Genomic DNA, 22653 nt, shown 5'->3' on the forward strand with positions numbered 1-22653 from the left:
GAAATCCTATATCTTGCAACAATTTCTGTAGTTTGTTATGCAAAAATTTGGCTCATATATGGTCTTGAAAATTTTCTGTAGATTGTCTTATTATAATGAATTAGAGTCCTGGAACTTGGCCTTGGTGGTATTTGCAGTTTGGATATGTTTTGCAGTTGATTTCTTCTCTGTGGACATTATATCAATCCATCATATTATTGCATTCTTCGTGTTTGCAGCATGATGCCATATTTTTTTATCAGATTATAAGACTTCTACCATGTTCTTATAATTCCTCGTTGCTATAGTTTTTTTCTTTTTGGTGAATATCACCTGTTTCTACCGTTGCTCTTGTATTTCTGAAACCTTGGGTTCTAATTAAATTGTCTCTATGTATGTTTAACAATTCTGCACAACGTTCTGCATGGTTTGCTGGCGTGATGGATTCAGCAATAAATCGATCTACTAAAAGTAAGTCTTGATGTTTTTTTCATTATGCAAGGATTATCACATTTAGACTTGATTGGATGTTACCTCCATAATTTCCTTGCAAGAGCCACATTAATCAGTTGTTTGTTCTCACTACATGCGACCGGTTTGCTATAGCTTGTGTTGTGGTCGTGCAACTGAAACTATTTTGATGGAACTGAGAAATACTATATCTGTGGAATCTTGGCTCATATATGGTCTTGCAACTATTTTTGTAGTTTGTTATGCAAAAATTTTGGCTCATATATGATCTTAAAAATTTTCTGTAGTTTGCTACTTTCAAAAATTAGATATAGTGACACATTGATTCTTTACAACATTTGAAATTTCCTTGTGCTATAGCTTATGTTGTGGTCGTGCAACTGAAACTATTTTGATGGAACTGAGAAATCATATATCATGAGAAATTAGCCTACTCAGGTTACAGAGTGCAAGTACATCATTTTTTTTTTTCCAAACTGATGGTTTGTCCAATACCAAATCACATGTTCATTTCGGACACATCCTGTTTCTCTCCACCGCTATTTGTAATATTCATATGACATGGTATGCTGAGCTCTTCCCAGTACTCTCCACCGCTATTTGAAAAATGTGATAAGTAGACTTTTTATATGACATAGCGAACCGATAGTCAATAAAATATTCAGTTAGCCGATGGTAAATAAATGTAACAATAGAAACTATATGGAAAAAACAGATTTTCTTTTCAATTGTCACCATGCATCGCATGTCCAATAGGTCCCAGAGAGTGACAAGGTATGCTGAGCTCTTCCCAGTCCGTGGATAAAGGAGTAGATCCTATCCTGACCGTGGTGCCTTTTTTCCCCTAACTATATTAATACGTTGAGTTGCCTTGAGTTAAACTTAGTGATGCAGGATTGCTGAATGGGTGATTGAATACTTAATAAAATTAGGATGTTAGACCAGGATGCTTCTACCTTTTGATTAACAACGATGGACAAAATAGATTCAACCAATTTCTATTTGAGTTGTTCCTCTGAATGATTAATGTGGCTCTTGTCACGAACAATTAGTAACAGAGATGGACTACTACCATAACATGACTTATTGTTAAATTTTGATTTTTTTTGTTGGGCACTATAGACTGTCAAATATATGTTTTTCTAAGAAAGCTGATTCCACCTGTACAAACAACACAATCAGTTCACTGCTAGCCCAATGGTGCCAACTAATGTTACTCAAAAGAGAACATTTGCAGACTTCTCCTATCGCCCAGCAGTTCCTAGGTGAGTTCAATTTTACCTGTCAAATCAAAATTAAAATGAATCGTGAAGAAGTTAAGCTAAAATATGTTTTTTAATACAGATTTCAATTATTTGACGACATTGAATATTTGGACTTGGAGAGATTAAGGAGTGTCGTTGTTAGGATAGATGTCAAGTTCCCGGTCTCTCGTCATCGTGATAGCCAACACTTTATTCTCATGGATATCAATGTAAGTCACTTGTCTAATGGATAGAGATAACAATCGTGTTATAAGAAATCCTATCACAACCTAACTTTGTCTGTTATTAAAATTTAAGGGATCCAAAATAGAAGCAATTGCATCGAACAACAACGTTGAGAGATTCAACACTTTACTCGCAGAAGGGTGCGTTTATACCCTGCATGATGTGAGATTCCATCCTAACTTGGAGGAGGCGGTGCTGCTTCGGAATATAGGGCATCGGTATGAGTGTGCCTTGAACGACCGTACTAGGGTTGAGCCGTATACCATGCCTATTCAATTTCCGCTCTATCCGAAGCATCTCATGCCAATCCATGAAGTGTACCGACGTCCTAACAAGACGTTTGTAGGTAAGAATTAAGTGTGAAACATTTCCTTTTGTCTATTATAATTGAGAGAAGCATGAGTGTTCATTTAATAAACTGATAATTAATAAATCATACAGATATAGCCGGAGTTGTTGTGCACTGGTGTAAACTTGAGCACGTTGGTAACAAAAAACCCTATAGGGAGGTCATACTCATGGACGAAAGGTATACTTTTGTTTATACAAATAGAAATTTGTAAACTCCAGCTTTATATAGTAGAGATAATAAGCTCATACATAACATCATATTTTTTTATTTTAAAATTGTAGGTTCAACCTCATAGTTGTTGGAATTTGGTGTGAGATTTTAGAGCTAGTATACGATAAGCTTGCAATCTGCGGGAAATAATAAACATGTTATCATTGGCACCATGCTAAAATTGAACAAGATACACAGTGAGTGATTCATCAACTTTCTTTTTAAATATAAAAAGAATATTGACAGTTTCTACATATATAGCTGCATAGTAACTAAGAAAGTTCAATTTATGACAGGGTGTCTAGAGACTTCAGTTCACACGAGTTTTGCATTCAATCCAACTAATCTGCAAACCCGTAAACTGCATGGTGAGTAGTTCCAGAACCATCCATAAAATTTTGTCCATGAACTCAAGTACTGAAAGGATGCTAAATCATATAGTTTAATTAATTGAAAAATCTCTGATTGGATAATGCAGCCTTCCAGCGATCGTTAGTCACGGGCAAGAGGGACCTCAGATTTGTGAACAGATTTATTGAAAAAAGGTGGGCGTATCTGGCAACAGTGGTGTGACCTATGGGGGATACTTTTGGATTGAAGTTCGTCTCGAAGGATATTTTTGTAATAGATAGTGCTAAATAATGTTTGGTTTGCAGTTTTAGATGAGACATGTTATTCTGTTTTTGTTTCATTGGATGTTTGCTTCATCATGAAATGAGAGAGCTGCTGCTATGCTTTTGGTGATTTCCAAGCCATCCTTCTTGCTCTCACGTAAGCAACATAGTGCCCTGTGTTCAAGGACCTGATGCCACAGAATTATCTTTGTATACATCGCTGAATATTAGAGAAACAAAATACAATTAAAGCAATTGTATGGCTATAAGTTATTTTAACTTGTAATGAACAATGATATGCGTTTCTTGATCATATATCCTCATAACTGAACATGGTTAACAAGAAACCTATATCAGATTAACGCCCATATGATCCCTCTCAAGTGATTAATCATCTAACAATGAAATTAGAATAATTGTATCCATTTACCTTAATTTAATTTATTCTCAAACTAGAATCACAGTTGGTACAAATTCTTCACACAGAACAACTAAACTTTGAAGATAACTTAAACACATCTGACAGTACAATTGTGTGATTTGTCAGTTGTGTAACAAGCAGAAGATCCATAATTTTATGCCTGATTTCAAAACCAAATATCCTTGCATGAATTCTCATGTAGCATTGAATTTGGTTGTGGATTCAAATTAAACTGCTGATAATCACAAAATTACATAATAAAAAAACCGCAGTTTGTGATTTTGGCCCTCGTCTCTTCTCCATTTTTTCCGGGAAGTGTCCCTTTTGCTTTGTGGTAGGAAATCTACAAGTTATCACACAGCTCGGCTTCGGTTTATAAGCGGGGAGAGGGCAGAATCGGTCATTCCATGGCTTTGGAGTTTATAACTCGAAAATTCTTTTCAGCGTGCGTGCGATTGTAGTGATGGATACGAAACTGATATCGGTTTCTTAGTTTTATATTCATCTAAGCATCAGAGATGTTACCACAGGTGTTCTTCGTCGCATATGTCGCCTTCAAAGAAGTTCGGGTGTCGCACACCGTTCGGAGACATATCCAACACCACCAATTTACAGACGACCCTCGTAGACCCTAAAGAACGAAAAAGGCAACGGGATCGGGAACGGTATGCGCAGAAAAAAGATGAAATACTAAAGAAGCAACGTGAAGCATACCATCGAAAGAAAGCTGAAGCCGCCCTTATAAATGTCCAACAACATCAAAGTGCTACAACAAATGCCTCTATCCATTTGCCAGGTACTTTGAAAAGTAATCAACGGTCATTATTGTTATAGAAGATACAAGTTTTAAGTTGAAGCAGCTGAATACATGTTGTATTTTCTTAGTTGACCCTAACATTATCAACAAAGAAAATGTGGCTCCTAGCGAAAGCACAAATTGGCAACAAGTTTGTACCTCGTATAAAGGCCAAGAAAACATCGTCAACAGTGCAAAGACAACAAATACCAACTCTGGTCAATTGCCAAGTGGACACGAAAGCATCATAAACGTCACTACAAGTCCAAACTGCAAGATCTCAGGTACATACATTGATCTATTTTTGCATGCTACTATATTAAAATTATTGTCATTTGTTAGATGGTAATTTGTAGTGTGTAAGCATCCTACAATTGTGACACACACAGATGCACGTTATTACATTCCTGATGTTGGCACCTGATCCCATTTTAGGAAAAAAGCGTGGTCGCATCGCAGAGCAACATAGTACCATGTCAGAAGAGCAAATACCACTACAATGTAGCCCTGATATCATCCAGACCGTGACCATTGATGATTGTGCCACCCATACTCCACTTGCTAATAATTCACAGATGGGAGAGTTAACAAACAAGCAAGTTGAAGCTAAACGAGTGAGGGATTGTGCGCGATACGCAAATATGACACCTGAACATAGGCAAGCAAGACTCGATCGTCAAAAGGTGTCCTACGCAGTGCGACGCAACACCCTTAGTGAGGAGCATATTGAAGCAAGTCGTGAGCGTCGAAGGGTGCATAATATGACACCCGAAGACAATCAGGCAAAGAGAGATCGCGATAAAGCATGGAAAGAGTTGCGCCGCAACACTCTAAGCCAAGATTCCATCGCAATGCAGAACGCATTGTATGTCCCTGAGGTTGTGCCACTCACATTGGATGCATCCGGTCCACATGGATCCACAATCACACGTGATTGGTCGATTCCTGCGGTCAAAGGTACCCCCATTTACATCCAGTCAGCAAGTGAGCAGATGCTGGACATGGAGATCCCCGATATGGTTGCCAGTCAAATATCACGTAGACAACGTGTAACACCTGGAGAAAGGCAAGCATTGCTAGCTCATCGTAACGAGCACTTTTCAACAAGGCGTGACAAGAAACGGTCTGCCTTGACAGAAGAAAGTCCAACTGATATTGCGGAAGACATCAATGGTTTAGAACCTCCAACACAATCAGTCGTCATTAACAATGGTAATGTTCTTACATGTGTTGTTCTTTCCTCGAAATCCAATACAATATAGGTACCGATGTACGGAACTCGTTTTGTATTGACAGAAAATACCCCTCCAACCCCCCAAACTGACAACGCCTCCATGCCTCCAACACAGCCACCAGTTAATGTTGATGGTAATTTCATGAATTGTATTAATTTTATATTTAAAATGAAATGAGGACCCTCATAAAAATTTATATTACCGCGACAGGTGATGATGATGGCGTCATATTCGAGGAGGATTCTGAAGATGAGGAGGGCTACATGTTCGATGGTCAAGGTACTTTTGACATTGGTTTGCCTTCTGTCCTTATCTTGTTTTGCATCATCTAACTACTTGATGCTAAAAATATCTTCAGACGGGGATGTCGATGAGGATGTCGAATTCGATCAAGCTGACGACGCCTCTACTTCTATCTCTAGCATACCCGATCCGTACGACCACGTGTATAGCAATATACCCCCAGCCACACACATGTTGAAGCCTATTGAAAACTGCCAATATTGCAATGCCAAGAAGTTCGAGCATGAGACAAAGGGGTTTTGCTACCGTAATGGAAATATTAAACTATCCACCCCAGATACACTACCCGAGCTTATGAGGCTATGGTCGAGTGCAGACGCTGATGCTAGGCACTTCCGTGACAACATTAGGTTTTTCAACGGTCATTTCTCATTCACCTCGCTTTACTGTCACCTTGACAGTGAGACCACTGACATGAGAAAACATGGTATTTACACGTTTCGTGCCCACGGCCAAATGTACCACAACATACGGTCGTTCGGTAGAGATGGTTCAGAACCCAAGCACCTAGAGCTTTATTTCTACGATGATGATCCCAGTCTAGAGCTTCGGTTTTGTCGCTGCCGCAAAGAGCAGTACCAGCAAGACAAGGATGTCATCAGAAAGTTGGTTGACATACTGCGTGGCAACCCGTACTCTGAACAACTCCGGAGTATGGGACAGGTCGAGGACCTTGATGACTATCGTGTGACACTGAACCTTGATCATAGGTTGGACCAGAGAACATATAACATGCCAGCCACTTCAGAGGTGGCCGCTGTTTGGGTTGAGGGGAGCGAACGCCGAAGGCCGTTTGAGAATAGCGTTATCCTGCAAGGGAAGAACAGAGAAGTATATGGCATCCGGTCATATCATGGATGCTACGATGCACTGTCATACCCTCTCTTCTTCCCTAGAGGTGAACTTGGCTGGCATACCGACATCCCAAAGGTTGGTGTGTCTATCGATCAGGTGAACGCGGCTCGTGCGGCTCGTAAGGCTCGTGGTAATAATGATGCGGACTCAGGTTAGTGTTATCACAAGATGGCATTTTCACTGTCAATACTTGGCACTGTACTCTCTTATGTGCAACACTAGCCTCTAACATCATATGCTCTGTGCAGATTCTGGTGGCAGGCTATGTGTGTCCGTGCGGGATTACTACTGCTACAAATTCCAGATTCGGTCAGGGATATTCAACCCAATGTTGTTTGGCAAGCGTCTTTTTCAGCAATTCGTGGTTGACACATACATCAAGATCGAGAGCTCGCGGCTGGACTACATATGGGCTCATCAGAAAGAGTTAAGGGCGGACCTGTACCAAGGCTTGGTGGATAGCTTGCATGCCGGTGAGGGAAGAACGGACGCTATTGGAAAACGGACTGTGCTGGCTACGTCATTTATTGGAGGACCTCGAGATAAGAGGCGTCGGTACATGGATGCTATGGCTTTAGTGCGGAAGTACGGGAAGCCGGACATCTTCCTCACAATGACATGCAACCCAAACTGGGATGAGATCACGCGCGAACTCTACCCTATCCAAATACCCCAGGATCGTCCGGATCTCGTTGTGCGTGTTTTCAGGGCGAAGCTAGAGGAACTAAAAAAGCAATTGCTTGAAAAGGACATTCTTGGCAAGGTGAGGGCCTATGTCTATGTGGTGGAGTTCCAAAAGAGGGGCCTACCGCATGCCCACTTCCTGCTCATAATGCAGGGGCGGTACAAGCTCACATGTCCCGAGCAGTATGATTGTCTCATCTCAGCTGAGCTCCCGGACAAGCATAAGTATCCAGAGCTCTATAAGATGGTCATCAAGCATATGATGCATGGCCCTTGCGGTGTGCTAAACCGCGATTGCCCGTGCACAAAGGACCGTTCGTCATGCAAGAATCATTATCCGCGTCCTTTCAACGTGACTACCTTACAGGGCAAGGACTCCTACCCGGTGTATAGGAGACGTGAAGATGGCCGCTGTGCAATGGTTCGAAAACACCTGCTGGACAACAGGTGGGTCGTCCCTTATAACCCTTACCTTCTGCGGCTGTTCAACTGTCACATCAATGTTGAGGCGTGCTCGAGCATAAAGGCTGTTAAATACCTATTCAAGTACATATACAAGGGCCATGACCGGGCCTCTGTGACTGTGAGCGAGGCTGACAAGGCAGACAGCAACGACAACATCGATGAGATCAGGCAGTATAGAGACGCGAGGTGGGTGACCCCTCCGGAAGCCTTGTGGAGGATATACGGCTTTGAATTGAGCAAGAACTTTCCACCTGTGATGCAGCTGCAACTTCATCTCCCAAACATGCACATGGTTTCATTTCAAGAGGGCCAAGATATCCGACAAGTGGTAAACCGTGAAGGTGCCGAGAAGTCAATGCTGACAGAGTACTTCGAGACGAACAGATTACATGAGCATGCTCGAGGTATCTTGTACCGGGATTTCCCCGAGTGGTATACTTGGCAGAAAGGCAAGAAAAAGAAATTCTGGCAAAGAAGGGTACGAGAAACAGGTGGACAGGTTGGTAGAATCGTGTCAGCTCATCCGGCAGAAGGGGAACGCTACTATCTCCGGGTTCTCCTAAACCACGTGTCTGGTGCCACTTCCTACGATGACCTAAGGATGGTTGACGGTGAGATCCTACTGACCTTTCGTGAAGCTGCAGAGAGAAGGGGCTTGATCGAAGCAGACAACACACTGGATGAGTGCCTTACGGAAGCCGAGTTGTTCCAGATGCCACCATCGCTCCGAAGGCTCTTTGCAACAATATTGGTATTTTGTGAGCCCAGCGACGTGCGAGGACTTTGGCACAAACACTTGGAGGCAATGTCCGAGGACTATCGCCGTAATAATCTATGCACAGTCGCTGTAGAACAGATGGTTTTGATAGATATCAGGAATATGCTACAGTCAATGGGGAAGGACATAAGGTCGTTCCCTCTTCCTGAGATCGACGAGGCACATGATACGGCCAACGGTGTGACAAGGGAGATCTTCGAGGAGTCCATCATCGAGCTCAACGTTGAGGATGCAACTCTGTCCGACTCCCTCAACACTGAGCAGAGGGCTGCCTACAATGAGATTCTATCTGCTGTTGACAGCGATGAGGGCGGCGTGTTCTTTGTGGATGGACCTGGAGGCACCGGGAAGACTTTTCTGTACAAGGCGTTGCTCGCAACGATACGCGGGCAGAATAAGATTGCTTTGGCAACAGCTACGTCCGGTGTTGCAGCTTCCATAATGCCTGGAGGAAGAACTGCGCACTCGCGCTTCAAGATACCGCTGAGTATTGACGATGGTGCGTTCTGTAGTTTCACGAAACAGAGTGGGACTGCCAAGCTTCTGAGGACGGCTTCTCTCATTATTTGGGATGAGGCTTCCATGACAAAGAGACAAGCAGTGGAGGCGCTGGACAACAGCATGCGTGATATAATGAGCCGACCAGAACTTCCGTTTGGTGGGAAGACGGTTGTGTTCGGGGGAGATTTCAGGCAGGTCCTCCCTGTTGTCCGAAAGGGGTCAAGGGCTCAGATAATCGATGCGTCGCTGCGTAGGTCATACCTTTGGGATTGCATGCGTCACTTAAAGCTGGTATGTAACATGAGGGCACAGAGTGACCCGTGGTTTGCAAAATACCTATTGCGCATCGGTGGTGGCACCGAGGAGGCCAATGGCGATGGCGACGTGCGTCTTCCTGATGAGATATGCGTGCCGTATACAGGGGAGGACACGGACTTGGATAAACTTATAGATAACGTTTTTCCAATGCTTGATGATAATATGTCGGATCCAAACTACATCACCTCGAGAGCCATCTTGTCCACACGAAACGATTGTGTGGATAAGATTAATATGAAGATGATCGGCCGCTTCCGAGGGGAGGAGGTGGTGTACCATAGCTTTGATCATGCAGAAGACGATCCCCATAACTACTACCCCCCTAAGTTTCTTAACTCGCTGACACCTAACGGGCTGCCTCCACATGTTCTGAAGCTCAAGATGAACTGCCCTATCATATTACTCAGGAATATTGACCCCGCGAACGGACTTTGCAATGGGACGAGGCTGGTGGTCCGAGGGTTCCAGAGAAATGCCATCGATGCAGAGATTGTGCTGGGACAGCATGTTGGAAAGAGGGTTTTTCTGCCTCGGATCCCCCTGTGTCCCTCTGATGATGAGATGTTCCCTTTCCAGTTCAAGAGGAAGCAGTTTCCTGTCAGACTCAGCTTCGCCATGACAATCAACAAGGCACAGGGGCAGACCATCCCTAACATCGGTATTTACCTACCCGAGCCGGTGTTCTCTCACGGTCAGTTATACGTCGCGCTATCTAGAGCCACCGCCAGAGCAAACATCAGGGTCCTCGCCGTCCAGTATGATGACAAAAAAAAAGAAGTTCTCAAAGCAAAGTGGTACGTACACGATGAACATCGTCTACAGAGAGGTGCTTACGGCATAGGCAAGGTATTTGTGGCATATTTGTCATTTATACTCTACATAATCATGATTTGCTTTTTTTGAATTCTATCCATCTAATTTTAGTTATTTTCATTTGTGCAGGTCAACTCCCTTGCATGTTTACCACACATGATAGGGTTTGCTTAGCTATCGGAAAATTGTTATACAAATGTTTTTTTTTTGTCCTGTTTTGATGCTGGTGGTATGCAAGAGAGTAATTTTTTCCGATCCGCAAAGAAGACTTTGCAAAGGCAAGCTTCTGACCAAGTGTTACTGAATATTAAGTATTAACCACTAAGTCTTGGATCTCTACTTGATCATCATTGTTTTTTTAACACCTTGTTTACAGAGAGGAGCATTACCCATATATCCTAATAACCACGGTCTAAGCTTTGTTCCACTCTCATTGGAACTTCTTTTAACCCGCAACTACAAGAAGTTAATCTGCTCATCCACAAAGTAACTGATGAGATCGTCAAGATTAATCCAGAATACTCCACTGATTTTCTGAAAGGGATTTCTTTTTCTTCTGGAATGTCTGAAATCATAAGTTTAATCACTAAACTCAATTAAGATTTGCACAAAGTAATTTCATAGATGTACATGTGAATTTTTGTCTAATGCCTAGCCAAGTAATTCTGTTATACCAATTGGTGTTTGTAATATTCTAATGTTACTTTTGCTCTGATTTATTCATACACGATTCCTGACAAGCTATCTCTACCCTACCAAGTTTCGATAATCAAAAGACTGATACTAGGCTATTGGAGCAATTCAGCTTTCTAATATTTTTTCAAGGGCAATGTTAATTCCCAGTTCATCATGATGCTGTGAAGCAGCTCGTACTCCGTTGGCCCAACTTTTTGTTCATTGGCCAATCTGGTGCAACAATTTACTTTGCCTTGTGATGGGGATCACTTATCGTCCACAATCCTCCAAGATGGTGCAAGCCACACCATCCGTTCAGCATGAACTTGATCAGCCTGAAACAAGCACATTCTTGTCAAATAGGCAAGCCGGAATTTCTTGCTCCTTTTATTTTCGGTAATTGTTTGCTTGTGGATATATATGGAAATTGACAATGAAATTGATGTCAGGTGATGGAAATGTTATGATCTCATAATTACATATGTACAACGGCCTATGTCATTCGTACTTACTTTTGCTTGCCACGCAGGTCATTGGAGCTCCATTAGGTTCAGATGGAGCACATCTTCCAGACTTGTTGGAAGGTGTGTGCTCTGGTGATGTCCAAATCAAACATGCAGCAAGACAACTTCGGCACTCGCTACATGCGATTTATTCTCAGCGACAGCAGAGTATGTCATGCGCATTAACTCTCTGTCTTGCTATATACTCAACAATTTAATTCTGTGTCACCACATGAAAATTGTATTTTATTATGAAGTGCCTTGCTACAGAGCTAATATGCTATCTAATCAGCTACTCATTATTGCATTTTTCCTGTTTTTGAAGAAAATTGAAACAATATATCTCAAAAATAAGACATCAATTACTTGGAACGCAAACTATCCGCTTAAGCCTTAACGAGTATCCATACCTTATTTTTCAATGCTTATAGCTTTACAGATTTTCGTCTAATTCAGAATTCCAATAACCAATCTGTTCTATTAGAATTGTCTCGGATCCAATTATATGACTTATCACATGGCAATATTCATTTCGTGCAATGCTTTCTAATTTGTTTGATAAATAAATAAAACTTGATTTTTGGTACAAACCTGAGTGAAATAAAGTGCTTGAGATGCTTATGAGACGGTGCTGCTGCTGCTGTCCCTTCTTCTTTGTTGCTCATTTCTTCCTCTTTTGTAGCCAAAAAAATAAAAACAATATTAGTATGCTCGCTGGAAAGAAGAGCTTTTTCCAGCCATGCAACTGAATTACAACTTTAATGTAGTCGGCCAAAAATAGCTTTTTGTAAAATTAACAATAAACAGGTAGGAAGATAAAAAAGTGGATTATTGTCTACTGAGATGGATAGAAAGTATATATATATCAGAGTAGTACATGACATTACAAACCACCATGGAAGAATTTGAGGATGTTTCCAATTTGCGCATTGCAAGTTTTTTCTTCTATATGCTGGACTGCATGTGCAAACCTTACCACCATGTTATTTGGCTATCCTATGTAATAAGATTCTATTATCGTGACGATTTTTTATCTCTTGGATCATCGGAACTTTTCATTGTTGTGTTAGGTCGGCAAGGTTACTTTTCCTACTTTGTTAAACCTGCAATAATTATGTAGAAACTATATAAATGGGAGAGGTCGGCAAGGTTCACACTTTGGGACGGTTTTGTAAACAGATCTGCAACAGTAAGCCAGAAAAGTATGAATATATAAGAAAAAACACATATTAACTATGAGAATTGCTTATGATTAACTATTGGAAAGGATCTTTGAAAAATATCCTAACCTCGGTGATTTCAGTTTCACTTCGTCCAACCTATTCCTCTGCAGGAGCAAAGACTAACTCCAGCATTAAACGGTTTAGATCATAATATTCCTGTAAACAGTTGCAAAAGAAAATTGTTGAGCGTGCATTCATGTCTTCAGCTACCTGGCCTATCTTGATTCATGAAACAAGTCTTGGTTTCCTGAACTATCATTATCATCATATCTGCAGCAGCTCTTCTTCGTTCCAAGTTCCAACCTAATCTTTGTACAAAAATCTTTGAACCTAATCTAAATACAAATTCCAACCTAATCTTTGAACAAAAATCTAAAAGGAGAGAAGGTTGAAGAGTCCTGAAGAACTCAAACGGAGACACATCCCAAGATACCAGATCGAGGAACACGTTCCCGGACCCGTCGGGCCCGGGGTCGCCGACGAGGCGGAAGAGGTGGGGGTACCTCGGGACCAACGAGACCAGGAAGTCGTCCGGGAGGCCGAAGTTGCGCTTGGCGGATGCAATCTTGGTGACGGGCAGAGAGCGGGAGGAAGAGATCACGAGGAGCTTGGCGAGCCTAGAGGCGAGGAGCGGAGCGTCGAGTTCGTCGATGCGAGAGGTGAAGGCGAGGAGCTGGGGGCAGGGGAGGTGACGGGCTCGGGGGAGGAGAAAATGTTGGGCCAAAAGCTGACAACATCATGCGATTTGTTAGGCCGAAGCTATTAAAGCACCAACGTGACCCAACAGCCCATCGTCGGCTATAAAATATCATGCGCTGCCGCCACGCTCCCAGGTCGTGTGCTTGTCTTCGTGATAGCGTCGCGCTCGCGCCGCCGCCGGCCACAGATCGCGTCGCGCTCGCGCCGCCGCCGGCCACAGAACGCGTCGCGCTCGCGCCGCCGAAGGCCACAGATCGCGTCGCCGGCTGCGCTCTCCAACTGCAACACTGTAAGAAAAGGCACGTCCGCACGTGGATGCTTCGATAGCCAGACTACAAGTCCGCAAAAAGCCAACTAGCCAAAGCTAAGACTGAACAGGTAAATAAATTGATCTACTTACTGTTATTAATCTTAATCAGTATGCTTTGATAGCTGGTTAGCTAGAGTTAATTACATTAGGTATTCTTTTGTTGTAATTAATAAAACACCAGATGATATGGTGTAATTAATGAAACACCAGATTATATGTAATTTTTTTTCATAAACATATGGAAATTCTTATAACTTGGCAAAGGGAATCGGGCCAGTCACACGTCAAAATTCATGTACTAATTAACTGTGAAGTAGCTTTCCACTTTTCGGGTTTGGATTTGTTATCACATTTTATGTGTGCTGAGTCTTGAAATGGCCAAACAGAGCAATTTTACTTTGCATATATTTGCTAGATTGTGAGCAATTAACAATGGTGTTTCATCTAGCCAACATCTTAATCAGTATGCTTTGATAGCTGGTTAACTAGGGCAATAACATTAGGTATTATAAATAACATAGGATACCCCTTCGGTTGGTACATCTCGGTGCCACACTCTTTTTTATATCTTATAATTAAACTTCTACATATATTTGTGGTACAGATGGATTCTTTGAAGGATCAGAAAGAATCAACTGGTATAAACCCCGATGTTCAGATGTTGGAAGGGACCAAGAACACATTGAGTTGTACACTATCAAATGTTATAACACGACATAACAAACCAAAGAAGATGCATATAACTAGAGTTGCCCCGCAGGGTACATATTTCTACCGCGTTTGTTGTCCTTTCTCTTTAGCTGTATATATTACTCCCTTATGCATCTGTTTTGTTACAGATTATGTTTGTACTGGAGAAGATATTGCCATTGTCGAATCCATCAAATCATCACCTGGAAATAGAATACTCGTGGATATCGACGATGCATTCGTAGATAAGTTCCATTTTGAATGCCTTCTACAACCTAACGAGTTCTTAAATGATGAAGTAAGTACACCTGCATAAAGCTGTTATATAACACAACCCTATAATTTAATCGTAATTTATAACTTGTCATTATAGGTCATAAGCGCATATATCCATTGTATAAGGGCTGAAGAGCATCTACATTATAGGGGTGGTGCAAAAGTCTTCCTAGAGAATACTTACATTTCTAGCATTTTAAAGCGTGATGGCGAGCTTGCGATGGACAAAATAGATCCTAGCCATGACACCATCAAAAAAAGGGTGGACAATTATCTGGAGCATGACATGGTAACGATCGACACCATATCTATCAATTTTATGTTAATATATACCTGTGGTTCATATTTACGACAAATATTTTCTTTAGGTATTCATTCCAATTAACATCACACGATGCCATTGGTACCTAGCAGTTGTGAACGCTAAAAAATGTGAGATACATATTCTTGACTCACTAGGGCCTATAATGAATCGCAACGATCTCACTCTTACTGTGAGTATTTACAACTTTAATACTCCTTTTTCATTATAATATGCTAAGACTTTTTGTTATTATCTTACATCTGGTGCTACTATTTTCATTTAATAGATATGTGGATTGGAGAAACAAATAAATATTGCATCACAGTTGAAAGAGCTTAAAGACCACAAGTGGCAGGACCTCAAGGTTGGAACATGGCCTGTTATAGAGAAATTCTCAGAGGCAATGCAAATTGACAGGTACACTAAAACATTGTTGCTTGATGAAATAATTACCTTTCATTGATTGATTAAATTAAATTAATAACTATATGAAATTTCTGCAATATTGTAGCGTCTCTTGTGGCCTATTCATGCTAAACTTCATGGAGTACTGGACAGGAGATACACTATCTGATAGTGTGACTCAGGTATTTTAAGCTTGATCATAAAGGTTTACGACAAGTTTAAATAATTATATTATATTCAAATAACATATTAATTTTAATTACAATTTTGTAGTGTGATATGACGAATTTTAGACTAAAACTAGCAGCAATTTTGTTGGACTCGAAACTAAACACGAGGAAAACACGTTCATATTCCAAACATGACAGTAACGAAGAAAAAAGTTCAGATGGTGTTGTGACTATAGAGAGTCATACCAAGCGTGGTAAATTGTCGAAGACATCACATCAAACTGAAGATCAATCGTTACAATATGTTCTTCCCATTGCCATCATACCGACAAATGCATCTGAGTTAGTAGACGAGATTTGCAAATTTATCATATCTATAGACCATGCTGAGGCTTTGGAGTACGTCTATCTAATTCCATATAATATGTATAGTTTATATACATTATTCTAATTTGTTATTGCATGTAATGCAATACATTATTTTGTATTTTGTAGGAAAGAATGGATTCGGAGCTCTAAGCCTCAACTGATTAGCTTAAATCTAAAAAAGGTTCAGGAAATAATTGATGTGCAAAAGCCTATGGACAAGGATTGTTTCAACATGGGTGTGAGGATGTTCGCTTGCGACGAGATCAACTTGTTAATGGATAACCAATATCACTACATGGACCTTCAGTTCTGGGTACGATATAATATATTCATGTAATCATCCTGTTTGCACATAATTTTACGAGCTCTCTTATTTTTCACAGTTGTTGTGTGACTTCGGACGACATCCGAAATATAAAAGGAAGCTTGATGTCCAGTTGTTGGCAAAAACGTTTGATATGTGGCCTGGGATGGACTACAATATTTCACAGTGCAAATTGGTATGTGCAAGTTTTTGTTTCATTGTAATATTTAGGGCGTGATTGATTCAGATTGCGCTTATGACATACCATTACTAATTTGGTCACCTTCCTTTGAGAAGACAATAAACATTGTTTAATCTTGGCATGCGTTTTCAGTATATGACTCCTAGGGACTGAATTAGACACATTATTCACTATTTTCTTGATAGTAGTTTTGAAAGCCACTTTGCTTATGTTACCCTGCCTCCATAATGACTTAAGAACTTCGTTTACAAAATCTGCAATGGCAACCTTAAAAAGCTTCATTGATCTAGAATCCTTACTCCTTTTACTTTTGTCAAATCATAGCTCCAGTCTTTAGCACCCAAGAAGTCAAGACTTGCATTCTCCACCACACCTGCTTTACTATTTGCTGTCACCTCTTTAAGTCTGTCAACTTTCGATTTAGCAACAACTCTCAGTCCATGCACATTTTCACTATCCACTTCTATGTTCATCAGTTTCAATATATTATGACTAATAGTAGTGACTATTGTTTACAGATTCTATTGCCGACATATCAGCACGGACATTTCATACTATTTGCATTCGACATGGTGGCTAGAAGTGTATCGATATTGGATCCACTGCCTATACCGGATTGGTTTAAAGGACATGAACCCATATGCTTCTATCTGTTGAAAACTCTCAAAATTTCCAATAAATTAAATCTAGCTCTGGAAGTAGCAAACCCCTTGTGGATTGACGACATATGTGATTGGCGTCGTATACTACCAATTTGTGTTTCAAAGACAAAAGATTGGTAAATTTCTTACAACATTAGTTCTATCAATTAGATTATCCATGTAGATGTAACAATTTATTCTTCTGCAGGTTTGACTCGGGGTTTTTTGTTATTAACTTCATGCACGCATGGAATGGTAAACAACTGCAACCACCGATTTGCACGGTGAGTGTTCTCAATGGCATTGTGGTTTACATTAAGCAATTTGACATCTAGTTATGCACTTCTTTTGATAATTACAATAAAATATAATGCACTTACAGGATGTGCACGAACTAAGGAAGAAGTTTCTGGTTGACTTGCTGAAATACAATGGGAATGAATCTAAAGACAACATCCCTAAAGTTGTACGAGAATTAGTTAAACGCATCAGATAGTGTATCTTTTTGGAATGAGATATTAGTTGTGCTATTATTTTTGCTTATGACTATTGTACTGTTTAACGTTTATTTTGTTTATTATGACTAATGTACCGTTTGTTAAATATTATCTCGGATGCTGTTTTACCTTAATGTGATACTTCTCTGGATTTTGAGAGTTTTCATTATTCACCACATCATCATATTAATCTCAATAATACAATATTTCATGCTCCTCATTAGGTAAAGCAGAAAAATATCATTTCTGTTTTCCTCGTACCTACTGCATATTACTCTCTTCGTTATCGATCTTTTCTGAGGAGTAAAAGTCAGGATCCGGAGCCTTGTCAATTGGGGCCTGAGTTGAGCGGTCTCTGAATAATACAATGCCTTGTATTGTATCAATTTGCGAAGAACTAGAACAGGTATATCTTTGCACGACAAGTGTTAATATTCTTTGCCAACTTAATAGGAGTCAGTTGGTGTTGTTTGCAAACTTACTGAAAAAAGACCACCTCCAGTGGAATTTCAAGAATGAATCATCGTGGTATAACATATTTGCTTCATTCTGCAATTGAGAAGTTACAAATTGGTCATGGATTGCATACGGATGAAACCTCTGATGCACCTCATGTACCAATCTTCAGCCATTTTGGACTCAGATTGCTCCTCAGTACCTCGCCGCGCACCTCGAGTCCTCGTCTTGTATTTTCTTTCTTGTTTTATTATTTCTCCCGTTGCAACGCACGGGCAGAAAACTAGTACAAATATAAAAAAATCGCCGGTAGGCTGCTCTATTACAGAACGATAACCTGGACACCACAGAATTTCGGCCCACGGCCGGGCCCAAAACATGGGCCTTCATCAAGCATAGTCGCATAGAGATGCATAGTCAAGTAGGCTGGGCTGCTGGCCATAGGCATAGTCGCATAGAGCTTGAATTGGCCCCATCACAGGGGAAAATTAAACGGGAATGGAATGGTCAGAGTTCTGAAATAAAGAAAAATTTTGAAACCAAATATCAGTAGGTATAGTGGAAATTTCATTGCATAGAAAGTGGGTGACAATCTGCAGGTATAGCTGGGGTGTGACAAAAAAAACATTTCTTAAAGAATTAAAGAAGAAAATGGAGTACAGTGTAACTTATTTTTTATGCTTTTTTTTCTTTTGCGGGAAATTTTTCTAGTTACTCACTTGTACAATATTCTTCCTTGACGGGAAAGATCAAGCATGCAAGTTGTCCATTGTATGGTCAGAAAAAAACTATAATTTTCTGTTAACAGCCAGAGTCCAGACGATGTCAGGGTGTGCATGGCCGAACAGGGAGACCGTGTCATGTTCTTCCACATTCAGATGGGATCCTGGATCTAGTTCTTTTCTGGCGTGCAGTATAGTGGAATCCATGTAGCAATACATGGCAATTTAAAAAAAAAAATCAATAATTGAGTGATGAAACTACAAACAGTTCTAAGCTGCAGGCACAACTGTATTTTTTTTTAGTCGAACGAGTTGCGCATATTAATACGGACTGAACTAGAATGGCCGCCTTGTCCATAAAATGAATTGCACGCAGACGCAGGTAATAGCAACTGATGCTCAGAATACAGTATATTTTTAAAGACGCTATGCTTATAGTTTTCAGAAGTAAAGAAAACTAATGTTGTTGCAGACTACTATATATTCTACTGGATATTCTTTACTAGGATTATAAGAACCCAGATTTGACAAGCAATCAAGCTTAACTGTATTTTTTCGTACGTGAAGCCTGAGATTCTGGAGGAAATCATTGGTCACTAGGGCAGGCATATATATGTACTCACTTTGGTTCTAAATAGTGACGTTTTGGGTATAAATCTGAACTGAGCGCTGACTCTTTCAATTATTTGAATATAGTAATGGTCAGCTGATTCCTCATCTAACAAAAAATCTCTGAAGACTGTTTAGTGCTCGACCATCGTATATATTCTTGTCCTTTTCAAAAGGAAAACAAAGTTGACCGTTATCTAGAATTTTATAAATCCATCATAGTTAGTTAATGCAACTGATATGTTGTTTAGGTTACATTTAGCATAGATGGTGAGCCACATAAAAATGCTGAGGTGACTTCGGCAGTTCGGCTGCAAGCCTGCAACTTAGTTCTTAAAAAAAAACTTATCAAAATCACAGCTAAATAATGATGAGGATGAATTGGCGTGGCAATATGAGTCTAATGGAGTATATTCCGGTCAGTCTTTATATGTTATTGTGAATTTTAGAGGGGTAACTCCAATTTATATACCTTCGATTTGGCATCTAAACATTCCACCTAGTGTACAAATTTTTATTGGCTTCTATCTCATAACAAACTCATGAAAAAAAAAAGATAATATGATAAAAAGGAATATGAACAAACCTCCTGAATGTAGTTTTTGTTTGGAACGTGAAAGCACTGTCCAAAATCTGTATGGTCTGAGCTTTCTGAGTTTTTACAAATCATTGTGGGTGGGGGTTATGAAACTACAGCCAAGTTCTGGCTTAGCAACAAAAAGTATGGAGCTTTAAAAGTTATATGTGCTGATGTGTTGTGGAACTTATGGAAAATTCGTAATGAAAAGAATTTTTAGAATTTGGTTTGGATGAATACAAAGCATGTTTGGAGGACTACCCTGAAGATCTTAAAGAATTGCACTACTACAGAACATGTCATCAGTGGCGGTTTAAAATCATCATCACTGGCGGGTATTGAACCACACTGATTACTAGGTACTAATAGTCATTGATTATCAGTGTCGGTTCCAAAATTGACACTGGTTCCCATCACTGTCGGTTCGTGGATCCAACCGGCAGTGTTGTCCTTTTCCACAAACAAAAAAATAAAGTATATGTGCGCCCACCCCAAGCCGCTCCCCCGAGCCTCCTCGAGCCACTCTCATCAGCTACCACCCACCATCGCACGTCGTTCGAGCCACCACAGGATCCAGCATCCTCCTCCATCGCACTGGGACCTGCTCGGCATTGCGCTCCCCAGGGCCCTCCTCTGGATCCTCTTCCACACCGAGATCCCATAATGGTTGTTGTGGCCGCCACGATGTGATCTGCCGTGGTCGCCATGAAGAGATCCCGCGGTTGGGGACAAGATCCACACCAAGATCCCACAGCGACAGCAGGCCCAGTAGATTCCGTCGTGGCTAGCCTTCTCTCGGAGGCGCAACGAGGGGATTTGGCCTTGCCGCCCCGCCTCGATGGAGGCCGCGAGCTATGTATCAGGCCACGTTGCATCGCTCTGCCTCGGTGGTGGCCACGCCGTGGATCATTCCGCATGCCCTGCCTCGTTGGTGGCCATGCCCTGCTCCGGTCAGCCACAGGTGCACGCGGGTTTGGGGGGCTGTAGGGAGGGAGAAGCGGCGCGAGATGAGAGAGAGAATGAGCCAAAGACAGAGACAGAGCGAGGAGTGAGGACGGGAGGAGGAAGGGGACTTAGAAATTTTAGGTGGTGTGAGGATGAGTGGACATGAGGACGTGAGATAAAAGTGGATTGAATGCAAATTTTGGGTCTGGTCTACTGTAGCAACCATCAATGATAGTTTGTGGCTAGAACCAACACTAATATCGACTATCAGTATTAGTTCGTGTTATAAATCGGCACTGATACATTGGTGTCGGTTTGTAACACGAACCAGCACCGATAATCTGTATCAGTGCCAGTTCTTAGCAATTCCATCATAGTTCGAGCGTGAGAGATTAAGAACCGGCAGTGATACATTTGTATTGCTGGTTCTTGCACAACCAACAGTGATGAGCCACCATCTATAGTCGGTTCTGTAGTAGTGTTGGCAGCCAACATTATAGGCTACTACGTCACTAGAAGTCAAGCTTTGCAACAAATTCCTAGAATCTTTGCTAACCAATCCATTGATGATTGCATTGGAGTGAAGTCAATACTGAAAAACACTGAAGCAGTGCGCAAGTGAAGCTGATTTGGGAGATGTTCATGTTTGTGTAGCGGTTGTTTCAGGCTTTGTGTCATTGTTGTAGGAATTTCTTAAAAAACTGATGGTTTGTAATGAGCTTAACTGCCAAGTATATGTTTTGGTGATTAATGACAACATAATTAGTGGAACTAACATGTTTATCAAGTATATGTTTTAGTATTTCTCATGGATGCAATACATAAAGAAGTCAGTGAAGCTGATACAAAGATTGGTTGAATTAGAGAAGTCCTAGGAAAAATGTGCACATAGGATGGTCCGGTGATAGAGGTGTTGTACACACCGGAGCTTTTCAGCTCATGGAACTTGTACACGCCGGATGGTCTGGCACATGAAGTTGGCAACGTCGGAGTATTTCAGTTAGATGGAAGAAAACCAAAAAACACGCCGAAAGGTCCGGTGATATGAAGTTGAATACATCGGAGTATTTCTTGTAAAGAAGCCTGCAAGTGTTTGCTCTGAAAGTTAACACGCCGGTGTATTCTATGCAAGTGACAAATAATAAGTGTTTGATGGTCTGGCGCCCTAAAAATTAACACGTCGGAGTATTTTGTACAGAGAAGAAGTGGCAATGTGTTGGAGTCAAGAGAAGCTCATAGACACTTGAGAAGACATCCAAGCCACTAAAGTGCTAAAAGTGATCATCCATAGCATTTAAGCATATGACTAGGAAGTGATTAGTTGAAAGGATATAATGGCCCTAGAGGGGGTGAATAGGGCACTAATCAAAAACTAAATCAACTACCGAATTTTAGAACAAAGAGCAACCTTAGCCAAGAATAAATAAAAATAACTAGATCACCTAGCAAGCTACAATGATAAGTATAAACATGCAAGCATATAGAACATAAGTAAAATGCGGAATTGAAACTTGCATGAAGGAAATACTAGAAGCAAAATGCGGAATGTAACAAGAGTATGGAAAGGGAACACCAAGTTTTTCCTGAGGTATCAAAGAGTTGGCACTCTCCACTAATCCTCGTTGGAGTATCCACACAAGGATATCGCTCCCCCTTGAGTCACCAAGACTCAAGCAGGGTTAAAGTTATCGACCGGAGCTCGGTTACCGAGCTCCAGCGGTAACCGAAAATTCGCGATAACCGCGGTTACCCGTCAAAAATTCAAAAAAATTCAGAGAAAATTCATTTGGC

At 40.9% G+C, this 22653-nt stretch overlaps 2 protein-coding genes across 2 annotated transcripts; both read left to right on the forward strand.

Annotated features, from left to right (window-relative positions):
• LOC133926555 (putative ubiquitin-like-specific protease 1B) lies at nucleotides 1-17576 on the forward strand. The gene is made up of 19 exons (XM_062372544.1): nucleotides 1-1715; nucleotides 1795-1924; nucleotides 2013-2286; nucleotides 2382-2469; nucleotides 2574-2699; nucleotides 2799-2870; nucleotides 11129-11323; nucleotides 11490-11631; nucleotides 14300-14456; nucleotides 14535-14683; nucleotides 14759-14950; nucleotides 15030-15155; nucleotides 15252-15382; nucleotides 15477-15552; nucleotides 16036-16222; nucleotides 16293-16409; nucleotides 16934-17193; nucleotides 17265-17340; nucleotides 17439-17576. Exons 8-15 carry the CDS (start codon nucleotides 11515-11517, stop codon nucleotides 16057-16059), a joined length of 972 nt encoding a protein of 323 aa, XP_062228528.1. The 5' UTR covers nucleotides 1-1715; nucleotides 1795-1924; nucleotides 2013-2286; nucleotides 2382-2469; nucleotides 2574-2699; nucleotides 2799-2870; nucleotides 11129-11323; nucleotides 11490-11514; the 3' UTR covers nucleotides 16060-16222; nucleotides 16293-16409; nucleotides 16934-17193; nucleotides 17265-17340; nucleotides 17439-17576.
• LOC133926554 (uncharacterized) lies at nucleotides 6926-10929 on the forward strand. Its single transcript, XM_062372543.1, has 2 exons — nucleotides 6926-10318; nucleotides 10415-10929. The coding sequence occupies exons 1-2, from the start codon at nucleotides 6962-6964 to the stop codon at nucleotides 10457-10459; spliced, it is 3402 nt and encodes a 1133-aa protein (XP_062228527.1). The 5' UTR covers nucleotides 6926-6961; the 3' UTR covers nucleotides 10460-10929.
• Nucleotides 17577-22653: the final 5077 nt, after the last annotated feature.

Source organism: Phragmites australis, chromosome 8, assembly GCF_958298935.1.
Source record: "Phragmites australis chromosome 8, lpPhrAust1.1, whole genome shotgun sequence".
Classification (NCBI taxonomy): Eukaryota; Viridiplantae; Streptophyta; class Magnoliopsida; order Poales; family Poaceae; genus Phragmites; species Phragmites australis.

Excerpts from the sequence above, each read along its gene's own strand:
- LOC133926554 (XM_062372543.1), top strand. The coding sequence starts at position 6,962 with ATGCTCTGTGCAGATTCTGGTGGCAGGCTATGTGTGTCCGTGCGGGAT. Across the intron at positions 10,319-10,414 it reads GTGCTTACGGCATAGGCAAG|GTCAACTCCCTTGCATGTTT; the intron begins GTATTTGTGGCA and ends TCATTTGTGCAG.
- LOC133926555 (XM_062372544.1), top strand. The coding sequence starts at position 11,515 with ATGGAGCACATCTTCCAGACTTGTTGGAAGGTGTGTGCTCTGGTGATG. Across the intron at positions 14,684-14,758 it reads ACGAGTTCTTAAATGATGAA|GTCATAAGCGCATATATCCA; the intron begins GTAAGTACACCT and ends TTGTCATTATAG. Across the intron at positions 14,951-15,029 it reads ATTATCTGGAGCATGACATG|GTATTCATTCCAATTAACAT; the intron begins GTAACGATCGAC and ends TATTTTCTTTAG.